Here is a 24,356-nt window from a genome sequence, read left to right on the forward strand (position 1 = left end):
CTCATTATGTAAAGTTGCGCTTGTGAGAAGCAGCTGAATGGCAAATCGATGCCGGCCTTTTAGAGCATCTGCCGGTGTGATGTTCCATGTGGAGCTCATATTTCAAGCACTCATTGGTCTTCTCCATCCACATTTATAATGTCTCATCCATGATGGGCCATCACGTGGGCCTCTGGCATGGAGACTTTAGCAACTGCAAAGGGTAAGTGCCTGTCTCCTGGGCGTGCCTCCAACTGAGCTGCGTATTATACCGCACAGCTTACATTTTGATTCAGCACCATTCAGTAACAGACAGAAACTTTGTTTCATTCTTATTGTTCATATTCATCAGAAAAGATTGGCATTTAAAGGGAGCTGATTATGAAATAGATTTTTCCACAATGTGAATGAATCACCCTTACACATTGGAATCTGACTTAAAAAATGTTTTCAATTTAGAGCATACCTGTGACTCTTTGCCCCAAATTTCTCATTCACTAGTTAAAGCCAAGATGACATGAGGTCTTGGATGGCTCATAACCAACTGTCTTGATCTGTGTTTTCATATTCTACCAACTTAAGTGCCTCATTCAATTCTATCAATTTCATAGTGTCTAAAATTCTTGTTTTTCTTAAATTATTCAGGAAATAAATGCTGCATCTAGAGAAACAATAATGTCTGCCCTGCATATCAGAGAAAATGACAATTATGTCATCATCTGTAATTTAGGTTTCTTAATATCATCCGTAGTCACAAGGAACAGAGGCAAAAACACAGTCTGGGGGGTGAGGAAGAACTGAGCCTGCTACCTTAACAGCTACCCCCTTGCAGACTCCGAAAATGTGCCTAAAAATCAAGTGGAAAATATCTTTTTAAAAATACGTGTAATGTCGAATACTGTGCCCTATCCCCAGATAGTCAAATATTTCAAGTTGCATGTAGTGGCCAGGGATATGTATTTTAACAAGCACCCCAGGAAAATGTGACGCACGCACTCTAAACCTGTAGTCCCCAAGCCCTGGGCCGTGGCCCGCTGTCGGTCCATGGCCTGTTAGGAAACAGACCACGCATCACTGCCTGAGGTCCGCACCACCCCCTTCCATCCACGACATCCCACACCTCCACCCCAAGGCCATGGAAAAATTGTCTTCCATGAAACTTGTCCCTGGTGCCAAAAAGATTCGGGACCACTACTCTAAACACTTGCAAGTAGGGGAGACTTTTATAAGTTGAGGGCAGTGCCAACTGATTGGGCATGGTGCCCTGGAGTACCATGTTTATGTCAAAAGACCCTCAGACTGAAGCCAGGCAGCCTGACTCCAGGCTGGTAACCACAAAGTCCCCAGGCTCACCTAGTTTGTATTAAACCTTGTGTATTAAACCTAGTCCAATGCTCTGAGCATGACCCACAGAGAGAAAGAAAGAAAGAAAACACCGAGACAACCTATACTATGATAGGGTAAGTTTTGAAATCATCTGTTGGATCATTCAAGCAAGCATACCTTAACTTTTAACTAGATGAGTGCTATTTTACTTCGTTAAAATGTCATCACATAAGCAGAAACAAAACACTTTCTGCACAAAATAAAATCCCGGTGGTGACGACGGTGAGATTTATCTTTAGCAGCAGGCTGGGCGCTCCTCAGGAGCAGGCAGTGAAGTTTGGCATGGAGAGTGGGGACCGCAGCTCTAGAAGAAGAATCAGATGACATCCCCTCCCATGACAGCCATATCGCATCAAAACCACAGATGCTTGCAAATGGAAATGCCAACACTTCAAGATCCTTTGAAGGCAGATGACTGTCATGCCAACGGCCAATGCGATAGGCTCATCTGCCTGGGCTTCTGGCACTGCCCTTTCCTTCCTTCTAGCTGTAAATGCAAGGACCCTAGAGCACGTCCTACAGTGTGTTCCCTGCCAAACATTAGAGTTAGACCCGCACTGTATTGCCGTGAGTGTTAGAGCTGAGAGAGACGCTAGGAATTATTTAGTCCACCCACTCTTTTTATATAAAGGGTCATTTGGATCTGCCTTGGAAGGGGATGTAGTCTACTATGTGTGAGGGGCAGAGTTCAGGGCAGAACCCAGGCCTCCTGGCTCTCACTCTAGTGCTTTACATTAATAGAGACCCTTGACCAGTTATTTGGGGGGCAGGGATCAGTGGGGCCAATTGGAACTCTCAGACAAAAAAAATTTAATGGTATTTCAGAAAAATGAGGATAAAAAGGACTCTTTCTTGGCAAAGAAATTAATATTTGTATCCACACTCATGCCAGGTTCGTAGTGATAATGTTTGCCTCTTAAAAAAAAAAAAAAAGAAATCCCATAAGAAATGCTTGGAAATTTGGTACTTTGAATATCTCTTGGCTGTCTCTCTCATGATACCCACAGGCTAAGCCAAATTAAAATGTTACCAATAGACAAAAACTGCCTAAATAAAATTATCAGAGCATAAACTCTTAACCACTAAGGTTGAGGTTCAACTACAAGTTTATAGTCAGAGACTCATCGTTGTAACTCATGTTCTGGCTGCTGGAGGGTTGCTGGTTTAAGACTACATGGGTCCTGAGGATGGAGTGATTGAGTTTTTATTGCCTGTACGCAATTGCAACTAGCATACAAGAATTAACATACTAACCTTCCGGATGCTTTCAATTAGAAGCATGGTTGTGCTACTGGGTTGAATGGGACTTAATGTTCTCTGTGGTCCTTCTCTCTCCCCAGGGCATGTGCACATCACAGATTTCAACATTGCTGCGATGCTGCCCCGGGAGATGCAGATCACCACCGTGGCTGGCACCAAGCCTTACATGGGTACGGGTTCCGTGAGTGGTTGTAGTTACTGAGAGCAAAGCGTTTGCTTTTCATTTCTGTAAACACCACTTACTATAAGGTTAAGTCATCTGTAGGGACTTGAAGCTAGAGCTGACGAGTTCCTCTCTGACCGCACTTGGGGAGCTTCTGGTTTCCTGAGTCTGAGATGGGTCTCAGGATTCTGCACGAGCAAGAACCTAAGATGATCTTGACTGGGGAGGCCATTGATCACATTTGGAAAACATTATTTCACGAGGTGATTAAGACAGTTTCTACTCACTTCCTAACAACAACAACAACAACAAAAGAATACTAATTAATGCAATAAATATCTACTGTCTCTGTATGCTTGGCACTATTTGAGACGCCGGTGACCCAGTAGTGAGAAACACAGACAAGGTCTCCAGCTCAGGGGATTACATTCTAGCGAGAGCAGATTAAAAAAGAATGAAATAAAGAAGAAACAGTAATAAGCAGGATGGTCCTAAGTGACAAAAGCATGATTTTGACCATTATCGACATAATACCGCATTATATGCATAGGGCTATAAAGTTTACAAAGTGCATTCCTGGCTATAGTTTTAGTTTTAGCTTCAGGGCTTTAAAAATCCCATGAGTTCTTCTTTTGAAAGACCAGGACATTCTGCCTGAGAAAGGTTAAATGACTGCCTAATCTTGCTTATAGTGAGATCAGGAATTGATATTTACCCTGATGATTCAGAATTTACTAAGAAGTTACTAACAGGGTAAGTTTAGATGCGAAACTATCAGTTGGTCTCATTTAATTGTGGTAACAAATCAACTACAAATTCTAAGTTCATTCGTTGGAGACAGCCTAGACACCAGTTTGGCAGAACCAGTTCTACTTTCTGTCCACGCCCAAATATATGAAGGCAGAGCTGTTGCCCTTCAGGGGCATGCAGTGTTCAGGAAGAGGGAATTCTTCCTCCCTTCTCCCTGTGGTTCCTAAGGCAGGTGAGTCAGATCTCAGGAGCATTATCTGTAAATTCCTGGGGTGTATGTGAGAAGGGGTGCCTGGCGTTTTATTCTTGGCTAGATGTCTGTTTAGTCACTGGACTTGCTATCTGGTGCTGGAGCTGACGCAGTCTGGGCAGCCATGGAAGGTTGCTAAGTTTGGGAGCTAATCCTCCCGGGGAACACAGCAGCAGGAGGCAGAGGGATGGGAGTGAGTGGGAGTGTTTGGGGAGAGGGGGGCTGGGTTAGCTAAAGGATGTGGTCCAGCTTCACAAGGGCCCCTGCAGTGCCCAGGGATGTAGCCTGGAAGGGAGGGAGGCTCCTATCGGCGTGGTTTCCATGGTGTCCTGGAGACACCGCCAGCCCCGACAGAGTGCAACCATAGCAGAATCTCGGAGAGTGGAGCCCAGGCGTAGGGTGGTTTAAAAGTTCTTCAAGTAATTCTGCCATGGGGCTAGGATTGACAGCTTCTGCCACAGACCATGAGCTGTATGTATCAGCTGTTAGCAGCCCCGAAAGAGAGACCACCCTGCAGCAGAGGCAGCACATGAGTTAGGATCCCTCTGCCTCCACTATCCTCCTTTCATGTCCTACAACCCATAGTACTTTCTAGAAAAATGCAGAAGGTGTGTGAGAGCCACATCAGTCCTCCCTCTCCACACAAAGGTGACGGAATGAGCCTGCTGGGTGGGTGGAGGAGTTTTGAATCAGATATGAGAGTAGTTTTAAAATGCACAGGACTGAATTTTAAAGTACCTAAAGGCAATGTTGTAATAGCAAAGCGGATTAAAATATATTAGGCACAGACCGTGCTATCATTAGGGAAGGCCCCTATCCACAAAAACAGGAGGTTAGACACCCGCACGGTTGCTGGGAGATGATAGAAGACTGAAAACTACTTAAGCTTCCTTCTACCCTAATTAGTTAAAGGCGCTTAAAGCAGGTGATGTCGCTGTTGAAACTGGTGGTATTAAGTCAGGGGTGGAATGAATTGTATCAGCTAGATGCGGTCAGAGTAATTCATAGGCAAAACATTTGAACTTGAAAAGGGCGAGAGCAACGTCACTTTCTTTTAATATTTCATTCTCTTCCCCCACGTAACTCCTCGAGACAGAGGAAGGAAAAGAGAACCCCCTACCTGCAGAGCCACCTCACTTTCCAGCAGAAAGAAATCATCTCTGGGGCAAAAATGAGCCTGATTTTATATGATATTTGAACAACTGCAAATTTCATGGCTTCCAATTACCAGTGGGGGCGATAAATCTCTTTTGTCACTTCTAAAATAACGGACACATATAATTCAGCCTATTTTCTACCTAAAATCCGTGGTACTTAAATGATAAAAAGGAGTATTCAAGCCTGCTGCTCTGATGAGTTTATTCCCCAGGTTTCCTGGGTTTCCATATTAAGGGCTATTTTCTTGGAGCCAAATCAGAAAATGTGCATCTGGGTTCCTAGGGCTGGTTTCCATGGTGAAAAGAAATACAAGGAGGCCACCTTTATTTCCTCTCCCCAGTGATTTTAAGTACAATATCTGTATAACGTAATTTTTGTGAAGTTGGCATGTCTAGTCTTTTCACAAGATAGAGCTAGGAAATTGGAATCTAGGCAAGATTCTATGCACCTGCCACTTTCACCCTTATAATTAAAAGTAATCAATATTTATTGAAATCTTTCGGTGGCCCAGACAATGTGTTAAATGTTTTACATTTATTTACTCATTAAATTTTCTCAACAGCCCCATGAGACAGACTGTACTTCTCACCATTTTACAATGAGGAAACTCAGAAGCTGAATAACTTGCTCAACATCACACGGCTAATAATTGAAAAGCCTAGATTTGAGCCACACTCTATCTGACTTCAGAAATCAAGCTTCTCCTTAAAATAAAGATGCAGAGAGAAATTTAAAAAAATATATGTTGGCCGGGCGCGGTGGCTCACGCCTGTAATCCTAGCACTCTGGGAGGCCGAGGTGGGCGGATCGTTTGAGCTCAGGAGTTCGAGACCAGCCTGAGCAAGAGCGAGACCCCATCTCTACTAAAAATAGAAAGAAATTATATGGACAGCTAAAAATATATATAGAAAAAATTAGCCGGGCATGGTGGTGCATGCCTGTAGTCCCAGCTACTCGGGAGGCTGAGACAGAAGGATCGCTTGAGCTCAGGAGTTTGAGGTTGCTGTGAGCTAGGCTGACGCCACGGCACTCACTCTAGCCTGGGCAACAGAGTGAGACTCTGTCTCAAAAAAAAAAAAAAAAAAAAATATATATATATATATATGTAAATATTTTTACTTATGGTTTTTAAATGGTTCTAAGTCAATTTAGTTAGGCCAACATGTTGGAAATGTTTCTTGTCTTATTCCAAAATGAGTATCTGATTGTCATAGCTATCTCTGTACCCAGAAGCTGCCCTTGCCTCTGATTTTGGAAAATAGTCTTTCCAAGAGGTACTCTGGGTACTAGTCTACTTTCTCATTTATAAAAATATGTTCCTGCGGGGCAGGTCTTTGTCTGTCACAAGAATGGAAAAACAAACACCACATGTACTCACCAGTAAATTGGTACTAATTGATTGACACTAATGTGTACGTATGGGAAGTAACATTCACAGGGTGCCGGGCAGGTGAGAGCGGGGGAGGGGGGGATGGGTGAACCCATACCTAACTGTACGGGGCACGCTGTCTGGGGGATGGGCACAGTGCAAAGGCGATTTATGTAACCAAAGCATTTGTACCCCTGTAATACTCTGAAATGAAAAATTAAAAAAAAAAAAAAGAAATTAACAAATCTGGGGGAGGTGCAGTATGGAAAATAGAGAAGATAGGTGGGAGATTGCTAAATTACATGACGTGGAAGAGACAAAAGATTTGTAAAACAAGCGAATGTCTAATTACTCTATTTGAAAATGTTTTGAGTTTCTGTAATGTAAACCCCTCTCTGTCTTCTTCCCAAGCATTCGGTAAAACATACAACTCAAAAAAAAAAAAAAATTATGTTCCCAGTGATTTGGTAAAACCTAACAGGCACTCAGCAGCACCCATTTTATGGTGCTCCTGTAGGATACTAATTAGCAATTAACCAGAAAGTAAAAAAATTCTAAAAAGAAAGAAAGAATACTAAGCTGAAACACTGCATGGAGATTAGAGAAATATATGGCTACTAACATGAGATGCTGAGCATGTTATAAAGCAGTTTCATAGCTCTGGAATTGAGAAAATAATCAGTCTGCCAGTCCTTTACTTCACCACCTTCCACCCAGTGAGGAAGTTTTGCTTTTTTAAATTCATTGTCTTCTGCCTCCATGTTCCTTCTCATCCCTCCAAACATTCCTTCTCTCTCCTCCTACGTCTGTGTCAATATAATTCAGACCGCTTAGAGGTAACCAATGAAAACATTCTTCTCCAAATTTGTTTATCAGCATTTTATACTTTTTGCATAGTGAACGTGCACTTTGACATATATATAATTTGGAGAAGAATGCTAAAGTCGAAACCCACTTCTCCCCGGGTCCTAACAACTGGCACTCTGCTTATTTTGCCATGCCAGTAAATATAACCATCATTTTTAATGGTCATGTGTTATAGAAAAGTAAATAAAACAGAACAAGACAGGCTACAGCAATGGGGGCAAGATTAACCTGTGTAATGGTTATACAGACATTTGCTTATAACTATTTTTTAAATTCTTCTGTTTTATTTACTTTTCTGAATGTATGTATAGAAATACTTAAAAAAAAAAAATACCAAACAAAATACTCAGTGGCTTTTCTGAAGGACGCTTAGTCCCTCTCCAATTCTACTAATACCCTCCCAGCAGCAGGGGATCTTCCTGAAGGGTTTGGGAGATGTCAGAGCTCCTTGGTCTCTTTCTGCTTTGGCTTTTCAGCTATTTTAAGGCTCAAAGAGCTACCCCCATCTGTTATGCTTTTGTATGTTGTCATGATTTTTTTCTTAACGTTCTACCAAAATTCCTCAGTGCCCAGCACACCGTGAATATCTGTTGAATGAACGGATGCATACCTAAATGGCTTCATGCCTGAAAACAGAGCAAGTAGAAGAGGGGGAGAAAGGATACTCAATAGAGGTGGAAGAAAGAAAGAAAGTAAAAAGAACACTTACATAAACTCCAAAGATGATCCAGTATGACAGAATATACAACTTTTATAGAGTAATGTTCATTCTGTTGGGCATTTTCTTGGCACAGTGGGTCTGATGATGCCTCAGAGTTCTCTGCAGCTTCTCTAAGTGAGATGTGTGTCACCTGTCACCTGGGGGACTGAGATGACTCGCTGTGAGATACTGAGAAGGGGAAGCAGAAATCTAGTCCGTTCCGTCCAGCGTGTTGGAGTAGTGTGGGTCAAGGCCATTATTTCTCAGTTTGCAGTGGGAGCTGTGATTGCAGAAAGGACGCAGTGACGCGTGGAAGGCGAATGCCCTGGGGGATGAGGCCCACTTAGTCCTGCTACCTCGCGCTCTTACAGTCAGCGTCAGTCCTGCGTGTTAGGATGTCAGTGCTCTGCCTCACTCATTGGATGTTGTGCACAGGATTTTACCTAGAAAGAACTTGAGCGCACTGGGCAGGGCCAGCCTGTGTGTAGGCTCCATGTCACACCCATTTCTTTGCCCAGAGCCAACATCTTACTACAGGAGGCTTGGAATGAACCCCGTGTACCGTTTGACTAGGTCAGTTCCCCCATTATTATGAATGTTTCCCTCTCGGGAGGAGTAGCTGAGGTTTGGGAGCACTTTCTAAGTGCCAGGCACTGTGCTGACATTTTGACAGGATTATCTTATTTAATTTTGAACCCTATAAAGATCACCTTCTTATTGTTCTGCTTTTGCCCTGATTCTCAGGCTCTGCCAACTAACTTGCTCGAGGCCACAATAAGTGGTGAAGGCAGAATTTGAACTCAGCACAGCTCCAGAGCTAATGATCACAACTATTGCTAGAGTAATTGATTTATTTGTTCGTTCGTTCAACAAATTCCTGTCCAGTGACTCTGAATGCCGGGCTCTGTGCTAGTCACTAGGACAAGATAAATGCTTGGAAGGGTATGAGAAAGGTTCATGGTATGTCAAAGTGCTTAGAATGCATAACTCGGGGGTCATCTCTGGGGACAAAATTGACAGTAGCTCTGCCTTCCCTTGGAATCAGTTGGAAGAACTATGGGTACAAAGTACAAATGACCCACAGGACTGTAAAACCTTGTATTTCTCAGTGTCCCCACTCCCTCATTTCTCCCTCCCTCACCCCTAATGTTGCCTTTGCCTCCTCCAGGTGCCTCCAAGATGGAGAATCGATCCAGTGTATGTTGCACCAAATTCTGAGCATTGCTTGCAACTGGAATACAAATTTAGACCCTTTAGTGCAAACCTTCCAAATCAAGACAAATAACATCTTTTCGGCCTTCTTGATTTTAGGGTCAGCTGCATATTTGAGGTCTGGTAGGACCTGATTTTAATAGTTACACGATCTAAATAAGAGAAGAGTTTACCATGAAGACTTGTGCGTGCCTGTGTGTATCGGTTGATGAATGAGGCTACTGAGAAAGATTAGAAAATTAGAAATTTTTGCCTGCTGTGAGCAATCTAATAATGGATGATAAACATCCATGAAAGTGTTTATATCCTTTATCCTGGTAATTCTCTAAAGGACCGTGTTGGGCAAATAAATTTGTTAATGTCTCAGGTAATAACACCAGCCTCATTTTTCTGGGTTTTTCAGCACCTGAGATGTTCAACTGCAGAAAAGAAGCAGGCTATTCCTTTGCTGTGGACTGGTGGTCCCTGGGAGTGACAGCGTATGAACTGTTGAGAGGCCGGGTACAGTAGAGTTGCATTTTCTCTTCAGTTATTCTTCCAGCAAGTTCTATTTTAGAATGAAAGAATGTATGTGTGGTTTGCTAAGAACCAAGCAGTTTATTTGAAAGCTGAAAACAAGTATGCCATGTGATTCTGATAACACCCCTTGAGATTTCTGCACAGATTAATTAGCTGTCCTACATAGGGGACCAACCACGTCAGTTAAGATTAAATTACACAGATAAAATTAAGTGAATAATAAGGATACTATAAATTTCCAAGGAGGGGAAATCAATACACCTCACTAAATAGCTTGTGTAAATATATGTGTTTGTTTTAAAGAAAGTCATTTTGAGGTCACAGCATAGACTCTAATTCAGACACACCTCACCAAGGAAAGTACATTATTAATACAACATAATTCATGTCCTGTCTTGTTGAATTTCTATTGATCATTTGGGTCTTGGGTTCTGGGTTCAGTGACAAATTAGAGTAGTTTCCTTTTAAGGGAAATATTTCTTAAATTAAGAAGCTCTTTTCTAGAAAAAAGAGATTTAAAAAACCAAATATGCTGAAACATATTTTATATGTTTTTTGCAAACTGTTGCATGATGTAATGTGTCGTAAGGTTGTGTCTTAGTCAGCTGTCTACCAGTATTTTATGTAAATACTTATTACAAGTTACCTTATAAAACAGTTTCATATCAGCATCTCAGAGGCTGATTCAGCCCACTGAAATGTTTTGTTTGGCTCAGTGGAATCACCAACTTTTAAAAATTATGATCTTTTACAAGAAACTGTAGGTTTCTGGCAGCTTTTTTTAAAAAGTAGGAGGTCTGGCACCCCAAGATCACCCACATGTGGCAACACAACAATCAGCTGGATGGGGTTAGACATTGACATTGATATGTTATTGGTTAAAAGTTTTGCTTAGAAACATTTGAAAAACAGATTTTTTTCTTTTGCCCTATGAAAATGAAGACCCTTACTTCTTCTTCTCTCCCTTAAGAGACCATATCATATTCGCTCCAGTACTTCCAGCAAGGAAATTGCACACATGTTTGAGACGGCTATTGTGACTTACCCTTCTGCCTGGTCACAGGAAATGGTGTCATTTCTTAAAAAGGTAAGAAGACTGCATGTCAAAAGGAAGTGATAAGAGGAAGCATGCTGTCTGGGTTAAGGTTAGAAGTTAGTATACAATATTGGGGGCAGTCATGATAATACACATTGCTACAGTGGTTTTTGCAGCTAATCACTTTCAAATGCATGGCTTCATTAAATCAACTCCCAAGTCCCCTTAGATAGCCCAAAGCCATCTAAAACTCAATGTGTCCAAAATGGAATTCTTAATCTTTTTGTATTTCCTGAATTTCTTCTGACATTCCTTCTTTGAGTGACTGGCTCCTCCATCCGTCCATTTCTGCAAGGCGGAAACCAGGACTCATTTATCATCTCCATATCCAATCCATTACCAAGTTCTGGAATTTTACATTTTAAATATCTTTTAAATCTTTCACTTCTGTCCATCTTCACTACTATCTCCCCAACTCAACTGCCATCAGTTTGGCCTTATAACTGGTTTACCCCACACACTTTTACCACTCAGTTCTGTTCCCCACTCTGCCCCATAATGATCTGTTCAAAGGGCAGTTCAGTGTCTTTCCATTGTTCTTAGAATAAAGATTAAAATAATTTTTATGGCACAAAAGTTCTAACTACCTCTCAAACCTTATTTTGGACTTTTGTCCCCCTTTTGACTACACATAAATCTCTTTGGCCTTCTTTTTCTTCTTCTCCTTCTTTTCCCCTTCTTTTCCTACACACACCAGTCTCCCTCTCACCGCAGGGCCTTTGTACATGCTAGTCCCTCTTCCTAGAACATTGCCTCCAACCCTAGCTCCTCCAGCTTCCTCTTTGAGATCAGTACTACTCAGTATGATTCACTGACTGGTTAGTCCATGAATTGTTTCCTACAGATCCATTATACGTACAGAAATTGAGAAAAGCATTTAGAAATATTTATAGTAATTTGACACTTGCTGTAGTATCCAAGCACATGGTCAACGGACTGGTCCCATTGAATAGGGCATGAGCTCGTTTGGGTGATATTGAACTGAAGTCACAAGTTGTACATGGTGAGGAGCTGCACGCTGGCCATGCACAATAAGACTGCATATTGGTTTCAGTGGATTGGAAGTTAAAACAAATACACAAAACCAAACAAAAGTCACTTCTCCTTCTGCATAGCTTGAGAAGCACAGCTTTAGATCTTAGCTCAAATATCACCTCCTTGGGAAGCCTCGCCTTTTTGTTAGCTCACATAACACCCTGTTTCCTTCATAGCAGTTTAAAATTATACACAGCGTTTGTATGACACTTGGGTTACTGATTATTCTCGTCTAAGCTGCATGAGGGTAGGGGACCATGTCTGACTTGTGCACGATGGTATTGCCAGCGTGTAACACAGAGCCTGATAGGTGGTGAAATTTGGGAAGTCATTGAAGAAATGACGTCCATAGCTTTCATTAGATTTTCAAGGTGCCTATGTTCACCAAAAAGGTTAAAAACAATTATAGGAGGATCTCAATAGTGTATGTTGAATGATTATGCAAAAAAAGAATGAGGAGCCCCAAGAGGATAGGCTTGGCTTTTTTTGGGTAGTGGAGGGAGAGAAAATTGCACAAGTTGTGGTTGATAAGGAAAAAGAACTTTAGGGGCTAAGGATTTAAAATTTGTGTATTTTTTCTTTGCGGTCAAGTTCCCTATTTTGGAATAGGGACATTGTTATCAGTAATATCAAAGAAATAGAATAGGGAGGTCATTTTCCATAAGCAAATTTTGCTTCATTCCAAGACAGCCCAGCTTCCCTTCAAAACTATACCCTGATGTCCCATGGTTGTCACCTCCAGGAGCATGAGCCGGTGGGACTGACATTTCCCATCTGATCCACATGACGGATGTGATGGTGGCCCTGGAATGGTTAAGAGGGGAAAAATCTTTTATCCCAGTTAGTAAAACCCAGAACTGTAACAATAACCTTAGTTATACCTTAACTAAGGTATAACTGTGCCACCCCCAATGTATTTTAGTTAGCTGTAAAAACAGCTAAAATTTTTAGTGGGAAATGAATTTCACTTGTGAAAATGTATTGGTATTTGCCACCTAATAGGAGCAGGCTTTTCACTGAGCACTTTAAAGAAATGGCTCATTTAAGCCTGGTTGCAACCTTAGGTAATAAGGTTATCATCTTTTTTTTACAGGTGGGTAAACTGAGGTTTAGAGAACAAACTTATCCATAGTTTGTAAGTAGGGGAGTCAAGAATCGAAGATGTGTTTGACTCAAATGTCATAGCTTGACATTTGACAAGCTATTTTGACTCACCACATTGCAAAACCACTTACTGTTCATTCCAATCCTGCGTTGTTTACATTCTTTGTTCACGGGGTTAAAGAAGGGGGGGCATTGCCTTGTTTCCTTCAATCCTATACTTGAAAACATTTAGAGGGAATTTTTATGATTTTTTTTGTCATCCTAAGTTTTGACCTTTCTCATGATCTTGATGTTTGTGTTCCACTGGCAGCTACTTGAACCTAATCCAGAGCAGCGATTTGCTCAGTTGTCCGATGTTCAGAACTTCCCGTACATGAGTGATATAAACTGGGATGCAGTTTTGCAGAAGAGGCTCATTCCAGGTTTTATTCCTAACGTGAGTCCATCCTAACAAACCCGTCCTAACTCCCATTCCGTGCACATTACCCCGCGTGCCAGATCCACTCGTTGCCTGGTTGGATAATCTCACCAGTGTTGTGAGGGAGCCCAAATTCCTATTTTACAGATGAAGCAATTGGGGCACACCCAGGGTAAGCTGGTCACCAGAGGTCACAAAGCTAGCAAGCAGTCAAGCTGGGATTCTAATACAGGTGTATTTGCGTCTGGAATTCTAGCTCCTAACCACTTCTTGTGATATGATTTTATTGGAAAGAAGTCCTAATCCCCCAAATAGTCATTTCCATGAATCTACGTATTAAAATAATGTTTTCTCTGATTCCAAAGATGTAGAGATTTGTGTCCATGGAGGCCCGTGAGTCAAAGGATTGAAAACTGTTGGGGTTGGGGTTGGGGTGAGGAAGTTATTTTTACCATTCAGCCCTCTGCCCTTGCTGGTTCTGTCTCAGGGATCTATATTTGTAAGGACCAGTAGTTAAAGAGAAATAATTCCCACTGGATGGTACCCAGCCACGGGGCATCTGTGGCCTGCCACACACCACTGGTAAAAGCCACAGTGCAGAAGCTTAGGCCAAGGGACCCAAAGTAGGCCTCTAGCTTCTCTCTGCCCAGGACCTGAACTATACGTTCAGTGGTAGGTATGTTGGGCAGAATAGTGGGCTTCAAAAGGGGCCTGTAGAACCAATTCAGAGTTTTCTGTTCTCAAGCCCAAGCAAGGTGCTTGCTGTAGGCCTGTGGGAGTGTGATCCTTCAGGTGAAGACGGCAGGGGGTGGGGCGTGCTCCAGTGAGAGGGTCGGGCGAAAGTGGAAAGAGAGAGAGAGAAGAAAGCAATGTAATGGAATTCTGGGGGTGCAAATCCCCACCTGATAGGGCAACAGGAGGTGGGCCAAGTCCTTACCTGTCTGCTTTGCAGGGTCCGGTAGGGGCAGCTTGTATCACGGTTGATGCGTGACACAGTGGAGGTCTGGGGACCACCCTCTCTTGCTTCCTTTCCTCCTTCTGTGAGCTGCATCCCTGCAATTAGCCATCCATGTTGGCTTAGGAGAAGCTCTACGTTACGCTTCTCTGACACTAGTGTGAATCTGAATCGTCTGGGGAGTTTATTAAAGGACAGGTTCTTGGGCCTTGCAGTAAGAGACCCTGATTTGGGAAGTCTCTTGGGAGAACTGGGAGGCTGAACAGGCGACCCAGGTGTTTCTGATCTACATGACCATCAGCATTCACTTTAACCCAGAAGCCCGTGGTTTAGAAAAACAATTGTAATTTGGTTTCCTTTCTTACTCACCAAGGGCTAACTGGAGGTTTAGGAAAACAGACAAAATATAAAGTTAAAGACCATGAAAAACAATGCTGGCAGTAAATGATAGAAAACTTAGAATGGGAATCGCCGCTTATTATTCTTGGACCACTCTGTTAAGACAAAGTGATATGTTCTGTATTGTTCTGGTGTGTTTTTAGAATGCTATGGGAAGCTGAGGACTGAACCAACCTATCTTCCTTACAGAAAGGCAGGCTGAATTGTGATCCCACCTTTGAACTTGAAGAAATGATTCTGGAGTCCAAACCTCTTCACAAGAAAAAGAAGCGTCTGGCAAAGAAGGAGAAGGAGATGAGGAAGTGTGAGTCCTCTCAGGTGAGCAGGTCCCTACCAGACTCGGGGTCACGGCATCGTCATCGTGCCACAGTTCATCGGAGAGCTTCCGGCGGGAGAGCTTCTCAGCTCCCAGCTTGTGTTGTCTTGTAGGATGCAAGGAGAAGCCGAACACCCAGGCTTGTGAAAGGGCAGAGCAGGGCGGCTCTGGGGACCCTAGCAGCAGTGTTTCCCTTGTAGACTTTCTCTGTAGAGCTCTGCCATTAACTTAGTTATTGCCCTCTGCCAGCTCTCAATGCAAAATGTACAAACTTCCTGGAAAAGTGACTGTAATTGACAAAGTCTTGATCAGATGACTACCCATGAAATTATAGTCAAAGGGCAGGTTTCAAAGTGCACACTGGCTGTTTTGGGCTCCACTCTTGCTTTGAGAAGTCACTGGGAGCAGCCAGCCCCAGAGGTGGTGTCTGTTCCTTGCCACAAGCTGAATTTTGTGATATCAAGGCTCGCCGAAGTAGAAAGTGTCTACGCACAGGAACAAGGGAATTCTTATAGGGCGAGCACTATAGCTGGATTTCAGTGTTTTGTTCTGATTCATCTCTAAGTATTTTTTAATTTCCCTTGTGATTGCTTTTTTGACACGTTGGTTTTCAAGAGTATGTTGTTTAATTTCTACATATTTGTGAATTTCCCAGTTTTCCTTCTGTTATTGATTCCTACCTTCATTTCCTTGTGATCAGAGAAAATACGTGATCTGATTTTGGTCCTTTTAAATTTATTGAGACCTGTTTTGTGGTCTGACATATGGTTTCCTTCCATGGTTTCCTTTAACTTGTTGAGCATATTCAAGACAGGTGTTTTAAAATCTCATTCTACTAAGCTCAATGTTTAGGCTTTCTCAGGGATAATTTCTTTCAATTTATTTTAACCCTTTGAATGGGCTATACTTTTGCATCTTTGTATGTCTTATGATTTTTATATTGAAAACTTGGACATTTGAATATTATAACATGGTAACTCTGGAAATCAGAATCTTCCTTCCTCCATAGTTTGCTATTTTTTGATTGTTGAAAGCTATCGTTGTCCACTTTTTAATGACTTTTCCAAACAATTTTTTTGCAAAGACTGTATTCTTTGTCATATGGCATCACTGAAGTTCGTTTCTTTAGCTTGTGTTCAGCTAATGTTTTGAGATTTCTTTTAACATCTGAACCATTATTCTTTTATCAGGTGATTTCTTTTTTGAGACAGGATCTCCCTGTCACCCTGGCTACAGTGCAGTGATGTCATCACAGCTCACTATAATCTCAAACTCCTGGGCTCAAGTGATCCTCCTGCCTCAGCCTCCCAAGTCTCTGAGACTACAAGCATGAGCCATAGCACCTGGCTACTGTTTTGTTTTGTTTTTATTGTTGTAGGCTCTCTCAATGTCATGCACCAGTCTGAGGTGTAAACTTAAGATCTTCTTAAGTCTTTTCTGAGCCCATGCCTTTCCCAAAGCATGTGTGGTCACTTTCTAATCTTCCTCATATGTGCAGTTGTTTTTGAATGTCCTAGTCCTTAACGTCTGACTCTCAAACGTTTCTCTCTCAAAAGGGAGAAAAGAGACAAATGAAAGGGCGAAAGGATGCAAGCCCTTTAAATCTCCTGGAAGGCACTTCAGCTTGAGGGAGAGTTGCAAAACAATGGCCACCAGCCTCTTTGTCTTTAGCTCTGTGATCAGAAGCAGCAATCAGAGATCAGAGCACAGATTCTCCGTGTTTGGAGAACACGGTTCTTGTTTCTCACGTGCACAAGCTGCTCTGGGAACACAGGTGTGCGTAGCTCCCGCCCACGAAGCTGGAGGATGGGGGTTGTGTAGCTGCTACTATGCTAAGAGCTCTAATTGGTCATAATTAGCTGCACTTTACTACCCAGGGTTTCCCCTGAAAGTTGCAAGCCTTCAACAGACTCCAGAGTTCCAAAATAATTATATCCGACAAATTCCACCAGTGCATTTGTTGTCTAGGTGGGGAAACAGATTCCTGGTCTCCTCTGCCATCTTCCCCAAATTTTCTTCATATGGCATCCATTTTGAAGATAATTTGGTATTTTTTAGATGTGGGCTATTCACAAAATAGACACTCAGTAGGTTATTGGCTGTTTGATAATCCTCATTCGCCTAACTATACCTCTGGTTTGTTTTCGTTGTTCACCTGGAAGACATGTCTTCTTCAAGAGCACCTTGAATCTGTCCAGAAGGAGTTCATAATTTTCAACAGAGAAAAGTAAGTAACTCCTGGGAGAACAGAGAAGCCCAGAACACGATGGAGTGTTTCAGCCAGGCTTTACTTGCAGACACAATATATTTTTAACATTAAATTCGTTTTTCTAATTACAAAAATGATGCCCATTCATTATAGAAAAATTGGAAAAGTCAGAAACTTATTTTTCACATTTTAAGGTATTAAAAAATTTTTAATAGGTAAATCAGCCTAGCGTCGAGTTTTTGTTTACAAAAGGGCCAGAGGAATTGGGATTTAAACTTTAAATCAATGATGTTTTTAAGATTTCCTTGGTTCATACTTTTTTATAAATTGTTTGGCTTACTGTTATCATTTCAAAACTTAAACCTTTTTTTTCTTTTTAAAGAATAAAACCCTCTTTTTTTTTTTTTCTTTTTAAGAGTAAAAAGGGACTTTAATAAAAGACAAGCAAATCTAGCCTTGGAACAAACCAAAGACCCACAAGAAGAGGACGGTCAGCATAACAACCTGTAAAGGCCTCGGCATCTTCTTGGACACTTCTAATTCTCCACTTCAGAAGAGCTGACAGTAGTTCTTGCCACTCTACACCTCATGACTTAGAAAATGTGAATGAATATCTTTCTAAGGAGGCCTTAGGACACAGTGAGGCGTCCTGGGCCTGAGCTCCTGGGATCTAGTTTCACCACTAACTAACTGTATGATCTCGAGCAAGTCACTTAACCACTTTCTCTGCTTCAGTTTATTTATATAAAATGGGAGGGTTATACTAGATGAGCCATGCCCTGCTTTTTTAGTGCTACAATTGTTATTCTAAACAGCGTTTATTTTTATTTTAAGGAATATTTGGATGTAGATTTATTTTTCCACTCCTCTACACAGTGACAAATGGGCAAATGGCCACAGGACTCAGTGAGACTTTTCAGACCTAGAAAACTTCATAAAGAGGTCAAAATCTCTGAGCTGAATTGGATAGGAATAAGGAATTCCATCAGGAAGAAATGCATGGGACCAGACTAAAAGCAGCGTAGATTTATGAGGGCCATCCAGTGGTGTGCCGGAGTCAGCATTGTATCAGCTGGCAAGAGCCTACTGTGCACATCACTTCCCAACTCTCTGTTCGGGATGTGAAGTTGGTAACTTGAAATTGGTGACAATAGTAGTATTTACACCATCAAAATTGGCAGATGCTACAAATCAGGAGTTATTTTTTTCCCTCCTAGCAAGGCAATTGCTAAATATTAGCACACCATTCTCCTTCCAATAAGCATATTCTTGAGGGCTAATTGTCCTTTGAGGATTAGCAGAGACCTATATCTGGAGAGAATCTGAAAAGATTATTGTCGCACTGAAAGCATGTCTACCCTGCAGTTCAGCGAAGTTGCATCTTACACAGGGGTTGCAGTCTAAGTTAGAAGTGAATTTAGAAGAAAGTAAAATTTACCCTTGAAAAACCCCTTAAATTACCTGTAACTTATGGGAAGTATCTTTTCTCAGTGAAGCCTAGTACAGTAGAGTCACCCTTCAATAATGAAACAAGTCATTGCTTTTATTTTGTTTCAATTTTGTTTTTGATTTTTGGTCTCATTTTAGCTAATACCAGATGAACCAAAATGCTGAACAAATTGCACATTGTCTTCATAGACTAGAATTACTCTTAAAACAGCGGGATGCTCACACATCTCAGCGGTGTAAGTTCATGGAGACTGATTGTGCTGACTGCAAGGATGGCAGGTAGAATTGCCTAATTACTTACAATATCATTGATGTATCATTCCTTCTTTTTTAAATATTTTTATTTATTGATTGATTTGCCATGCACAAATTTTAATTCACCTAAGTGAGATGTGCACATGATGTAACTCCGTTGTACTGACACACAGATCTTTGCAGAAGAACTACTTTTGGCAACCCACAGATGCCACTGGGTAGAGTCACGAAGTGAACCAGCTCAGTGGGGACTGTTCTAACCGTGTGGCTACTCACATCACCTAAACCTGCCCTTCCTTACAGAAAGGATGGGCCTCTCTAGGATGGCAGTAACCTGGCAACAGGGAACACCAGACTGACACCCATGTGGGAAGCCGGACAGGTGGGAACAGACAGAAGTAACAGAGATGGCCGCCTGCTACGGAAGACTTATCCAGAAAGGAGGTCCCGTGGGGGCATCCGAGCATGAGTACAAAGCCAGCGCTAAACTTTAACTTGGCATTTACCGTTTTCTCCTCACTGAGCTAACAGGCCCGGCATTTCTGGCAGAGCTGTGAAATAGTGCCTCTCTATGTTAAGAGCAGCCATATTTTTGTTAAAAAATTAAAAGCCAGCTTTTTTGTTCTGTTTGTTTGATTCCTTTTTCTCTGCAGTTTCCACTGTTATTTATCTATGCTATTTTGTGTGTCTCCAAACACTATAAACTCTAAACACTTGCCCTGACTCCATTTCAGAGAGGGGGAAGGGTTCAAAAGAGCACGACTAAGAAAGTGGCCAGGTTCTGCTCCAGGCTGGTAACCCCCACAGTGACAGGGGCCACGTACACATTTACCAGTTTCCATCATTCATGTGTTTTGATTCAAGCCTTGATGTGCTGTGGCCTTACCCCCTTAGTCACCTGGTTCCTCCTCTTTCTATGACCTTGTTTACATCCTCCCAAAGGAGAGGCTTTGGGAAACTTTTCTGTTCTCATGCTCGCCAGAGGGCACTGGGACCATTAGGTTCTCTGTCATGATGAGAGTTAATCTTTTAGTGCTATTTCACGTCTATACAACTTACAATGGGATCCCAGTACAATCTCTGTGGTCTCACTGCCTCGCTTTTATTTCCAGCGAGCTGCTTCTGTGCCTGAAGCTCCTCTATGGGCTTTCAGGAACCATGACCATACTGATTAGAGAACACAGTGTCAGAGAGTAAGGTGAATTTCCAATCCCAGCCAGGTGACAGACACACAATGTGTTTCAGCGTAGAAAAGAAAAACCACTGTATCTCACAGTGCACAACAACTGATTCTAAGCACTTCCTACCACTGTGCATTTTAAACATGAGAACAAAAAAGTTTTCCAAAACTTAAAACTTTTCCTAAATCCGTATGGTTATTGCTAGATGTTGAAGTCAGATCCTTTGGTTTGATTCCATAGCTTGAACTAAAAGAAACGTGTCTCCCGTGTTCCCAGGTGGAACATAGCTCATCTAGATGCGTGACAACCAAGGCTCAGGGCTGAGAATTTTAAAAAACAGGATGACTGTTACATCCTTTTGTCTGGTATTCCTGAATCTTTTTCTTCTGACAGCTTCCTCCCTTACCTATCTGGAGCATCTGAAAAGTCTGAGCAGGGTTTGAAGTCCGGGAGCATCCTGATTCTAACACTCTTGCGCTGCAGGGGGACTGCGCACCTCCAGTGTGTTCCTGGGGACCTCTAGTGGATGAGTGGGCCAGCTGCACCTGCCACTTTGGCCACCCTCATTCCATGGAAGAAAATGCGCTGCTCATGGCTAACCCACCTCTGTGGCAGCTCTGCTTTTGCCTGAGGTCATAGCTAGGGCAGAAATGAACATCAAACAGCATAGAACACTGCTAAATTAATTATGGCAATCTAATTAAGTAGTGGTTAGGCTTTTTCTGATAGACAACTTTTAACCAGAAGCAACTAAACTTTCTATCATTTTAGCTTTTGCAGACGGGGTGGATGGATAAATAACTAGGAAGAAAGAGTGTTAATGTAGCCAGCAGGGACCAGTGTTGCTGCTTGTGGCTGATGTAATAATGCGGAGGCTTTAATGCTTCAAGAGCTGAAACGAAAAAGCATGAAAAGCATTGTGAGTTTGTTTCAGGACCCAGCTGTCCCTGTATTGTGTCTATACAAAATCCTGTTTCCTACTCTGTCTGCTTGTGATTACTGTTTATTATAAGCTCCATGTGTCTGACTGGTATTAAACACTGATATAAAAATCCAAACTTCAGTTGTCTGTGCTGTGAACAGGCAGCTGACCTGGAGGTGCATGAATGAAAAACAAAAGCTTCTGTTGAGCTGTAGCATATGTAATGTCAATGTGCCTGTGTGTATTAAAATGTCTTCTGTAAACAGTAAGCCATGGACCCTTCTTTGTCAGCTCTGTGTGTGTGTGTAATTGTTTTCCCTAGAGGTGGCATTGTGGGTGCCCAAAGTGACCTGCTCTTACTTCCATTCCCTGCTGGGAAGAATGCCATGTCCCTTACCAGAGATAAGCTAGTGCTGAGATGATGTTCTCTATGGAATACAGGAAAACTAATGGATCCACATGTATAAAAACTAAAAAACCTGACCCCTCTAGCATTCACATCTCAGGGAACATAGCCCAGACTTCCAGTTTCTGCCTTTCACCATGACCTTAAGTCCATGGGTGGCCTGTGCACCTCTTTCTTCAGCACACTGCCTTCCTACCTTCCCCTCGACATCTTTGTCCTGTCCCATTGCATACACCAAAGCAGCAGGCAGATGTTCCAAGGCCCATAATCTGGGACGGGAAGGTAACAGGCAGCTCTGAACTCCCGCAGCAGGAAGCACCTTCTACCTGGGAGAGAACACAGGGACCTGCCAACTTCCTCCCAGACCCACCATAGCTCAGCAGCCACCGCACTGCTGGCTCCCTGGGCTTGTCCTGCAGTAAGCAGACTCTTGTGTGTGTCGTGGGCTCTCAAGTCCTGCATGCTGAGTACACTGTGGTCCAGGTCTTGTTGTGTCCTGCTGTGTTCCTAGCAGCCATCTGAGCAAAGGGCAGGACCTAGAACTCTTTAGATTGTGAAGAGTACCAGCCTTAAGTATGTGATGTCATTTTTGCACACTGCTCTGCCCTTTTATCCATCTCCTGCGTGTGGTTGGTGTCCCCTTTGTGACAGGCTGGTGGTCAGAAAGCTCATTCCAGAAAGTTCTTTGGAACCAGAGGGCCCTTGTTAGTCCTATTCAGTGTTCTCATTCCTTACCCGTCAGATGTGACTCAGCCACTGGATACCTCCACCTGAAGGAAGAGGTGTGAAAGTTAGTCAGTGTGTTTCTTTCACCAACTACTTTTTTAAACCACTTCATCCTTTTTAGAGCCCTGCACCCTGAGTTCATCTTAGATGCTGACTCTTCCCTTTCAACTCACCCTGGTCCTAAACAGAGCTCGGCTGCTGCCTTGGTCACGTGCAGGGAGAGGCGTTTCACCAGTCCTGAGTTTGAGCCACATGGGACTATGGATCAAAGCTTATTAAACATCAAACCTTGAACTTTAATTGTAAAATAATTGTTTATGCCCTCAGAGTAGCTTTTAGTCTGGTTTCTGAGCTTCTGTGTTAAAAGGCATAATAACTCTGTGCTCCTGTTTCCAAGGCATTGTTCCATCAAACCGAGAGGGGCTCATCACATATAAAAGCAATTAATCCGAAATTGCCATCCCCTGGTCCCCGATCTCCTCTCCCACCTGTCCTAGCCTATACACAGACATATCCCTGAGCAAAACAGTTATGCCCTGCAGGCTTGAGAATGGTGCCATAGCATTGCTGGTTTTGTCTTCCTAGTATTCATGCTGTCTCGAATCACAAAACGGTTTTCTTTGCGAAGTTAGTGAGTGTCCACATCGTCCAGGTGCTCAGGGGCTAGGCAAGTGACCAAGCATGGCCAATTAGTCCCATAGTTTCTTCAGCCAGTCACTAGTTCAATGCACAAGTGGCCCCAAGCCAGACCAATCAGAATCAATTTCTTCAGCTGGAAATTTGAGGGACTCTCCATTCTCTGAGCTTACTAAGCAGGTGAAATGAAAACCTGGAGATGCCCATGACCAACTCTGCCCCCAGGTGGAAACAGCTTTCTTAAGAAAGATGCATTTACCGAAAGTACACAGAGCTGAGAAGGAAAGCAGCAATGTTCTGATGTCAGGGTTTAGTGCTTAGACCCAGCTATGCTTGAATCTGTTCAAATCAAACCCTGGACTTTTCAGGTGCACCAGGCTTTAAAATTCTCCCTTTCAGCTGGGCAGAGTGGCTCACACGCAATCCCAGCACTTTGGGAGGCCAAAGTGAGAGGATCTCTTGAGCCCAGGAGTGTGACATCAGCCTGGGCAACACAGCGAGACCCCATCTCTACAAAAAATATAAAAATTAGCTGGGCGTGGTGGTTCACGGCTATAGTTCCAGCTACTCAGGAGGCTGGTCGGCACTTCTGTTCAAGGTTGCAGTGAGCTATGGTCACTCCACTGCAATCCAGCCTTGGTGACAGAGCGAGAGCCCGTCTCTAATAAATAAATGAATAAAATTCCCATTTCCAACAGTTTCCCTCTTTAAACTAGACTAACCTTTGCAATGAAAAATGACCTACACAAATTTGAGCTGGATGCAACAGTGTGTCCTCAGAAGAGTTTAGTATAACAGGTCTGGTAGGATGTTAAAAGATGATATAGGATAGAAGCGTTCAATAGTCAAACAAGTTTGAGAATTGGACAAAGTTTGAAAGACTTCTTCATTACAGGATTTCTCAGAGTCTTCAATGTGTTGATATATACCTTAAACCTCTCAAAAGAGTACACATAACAAATAATCCTTTTGAACACTCATTCAACTCCTTGGGGTCACTTTGCTAAAGAATATACTTTGGCACATGCTGAGTTTAAGTTTTTCTCCAAAACAATCCAATAGTAAAGCTTTAAGGAAATGACAAACTCTGCTCCCTACCAAAAAAAAAAAAAAAAAAAAAATACCCTAACACTTTGAGGTTCTGTTCTTGACTCAGGTGAAATTTGATGATTCATAGAAAAAAACCTTATTCATTCTCCAAAGTTTCAATAACGGTTATAAATTTTTGTGCCAAAAACTAATGACTCAACCTCAATGAAAAGATAGAACTTCCCCACCCCAAATTTTCTCCAGATAATTCTGCTATCATCAAATCTGCCTCTTACTATGTATTTCACTTTTATTGTACCATTTTAATATTTTAGGTGAAGTGGCGCATCACACACAGAAGAAGACTGGAGAACAACATTGGTAATTTCATAGTTATTTTAATAACCAGGTTTACATTAACAGTCACTGAATGAACTTTTGTTTTCTTTAATCTCAGCTAAACTCAAAACACAGTTTTCTTCACGGTTCAAAGCAAACAGCTCTTTACGTTCCAGAGCTGCCTCACGGCTAGCACAGATCACGGGAGAGTTACTGTCTGTCCATATCCACCAGACACAGAACTGAACACCCACACACCAGTTTTCAA

At 42.3% G+C, this 24,356-nt stretch overlaps 1 protein-coding gene across 1 annotated transcript in view; it reads left to right on the forward strand.

Moving 5' to 3' along the window:
* STK32A (serine/threonine kinase 32A) overlaps nucleotides 1-17,655 on the forward strand; it is a 58,743-nt gene extending 41,088 nt beyond the window's left edge. Inside the window, exons 4-10 of the mRNA XM_069484169.1 lie at nucleotides 2,706-2,795; nucleotides 9,498-9,595; nucleotides 10,584-10,700; nucleotides 13,159-13,284; nucleotides 14,810-14,938; nucleotides 17,099-17,163; nucleotides 17,562-17,655. Of these exons, the coding sequence (XP_069340270.1) occupies nucleotides 2,706-2,795; nucleotides 9,498-9,595; nucleotides 10,584-10,700; nucleotides 13,159-13,284; nucleotides 14,810-14,938; nucleotides 17,099-17,163; nucleotides 17,562-17,655 (719 nt within the window). The remainder of the gene's footprint in view (nucleotides 1-2,705; nucleotides 2,796-9,497; nucleotides 9,596-10,583; nucleotides 10,701-13,158; nucleotides 13,285-14,809; nucleotides 14,939-17,098; nucleotides 17,164-17,561) is intronic.
* The last annotated feature ends 6,701 nt before the right edge of the window (nucleotides 17,656-24,356 follow it).

Source organism: Eulemur rufifrons, chromosome 10 (genome assembly GCF_041146395.1).
Source record: "Eulemur rufifrons isolate Redbay chromosome 10, OSU_ERuf_1, whole genome shotgun sequence".
NCBI lineage: Eukaryota > Metazoa > Chordata > Mammalia > Primates > Lemuridae > Eulemur > Eulemur rufifrons.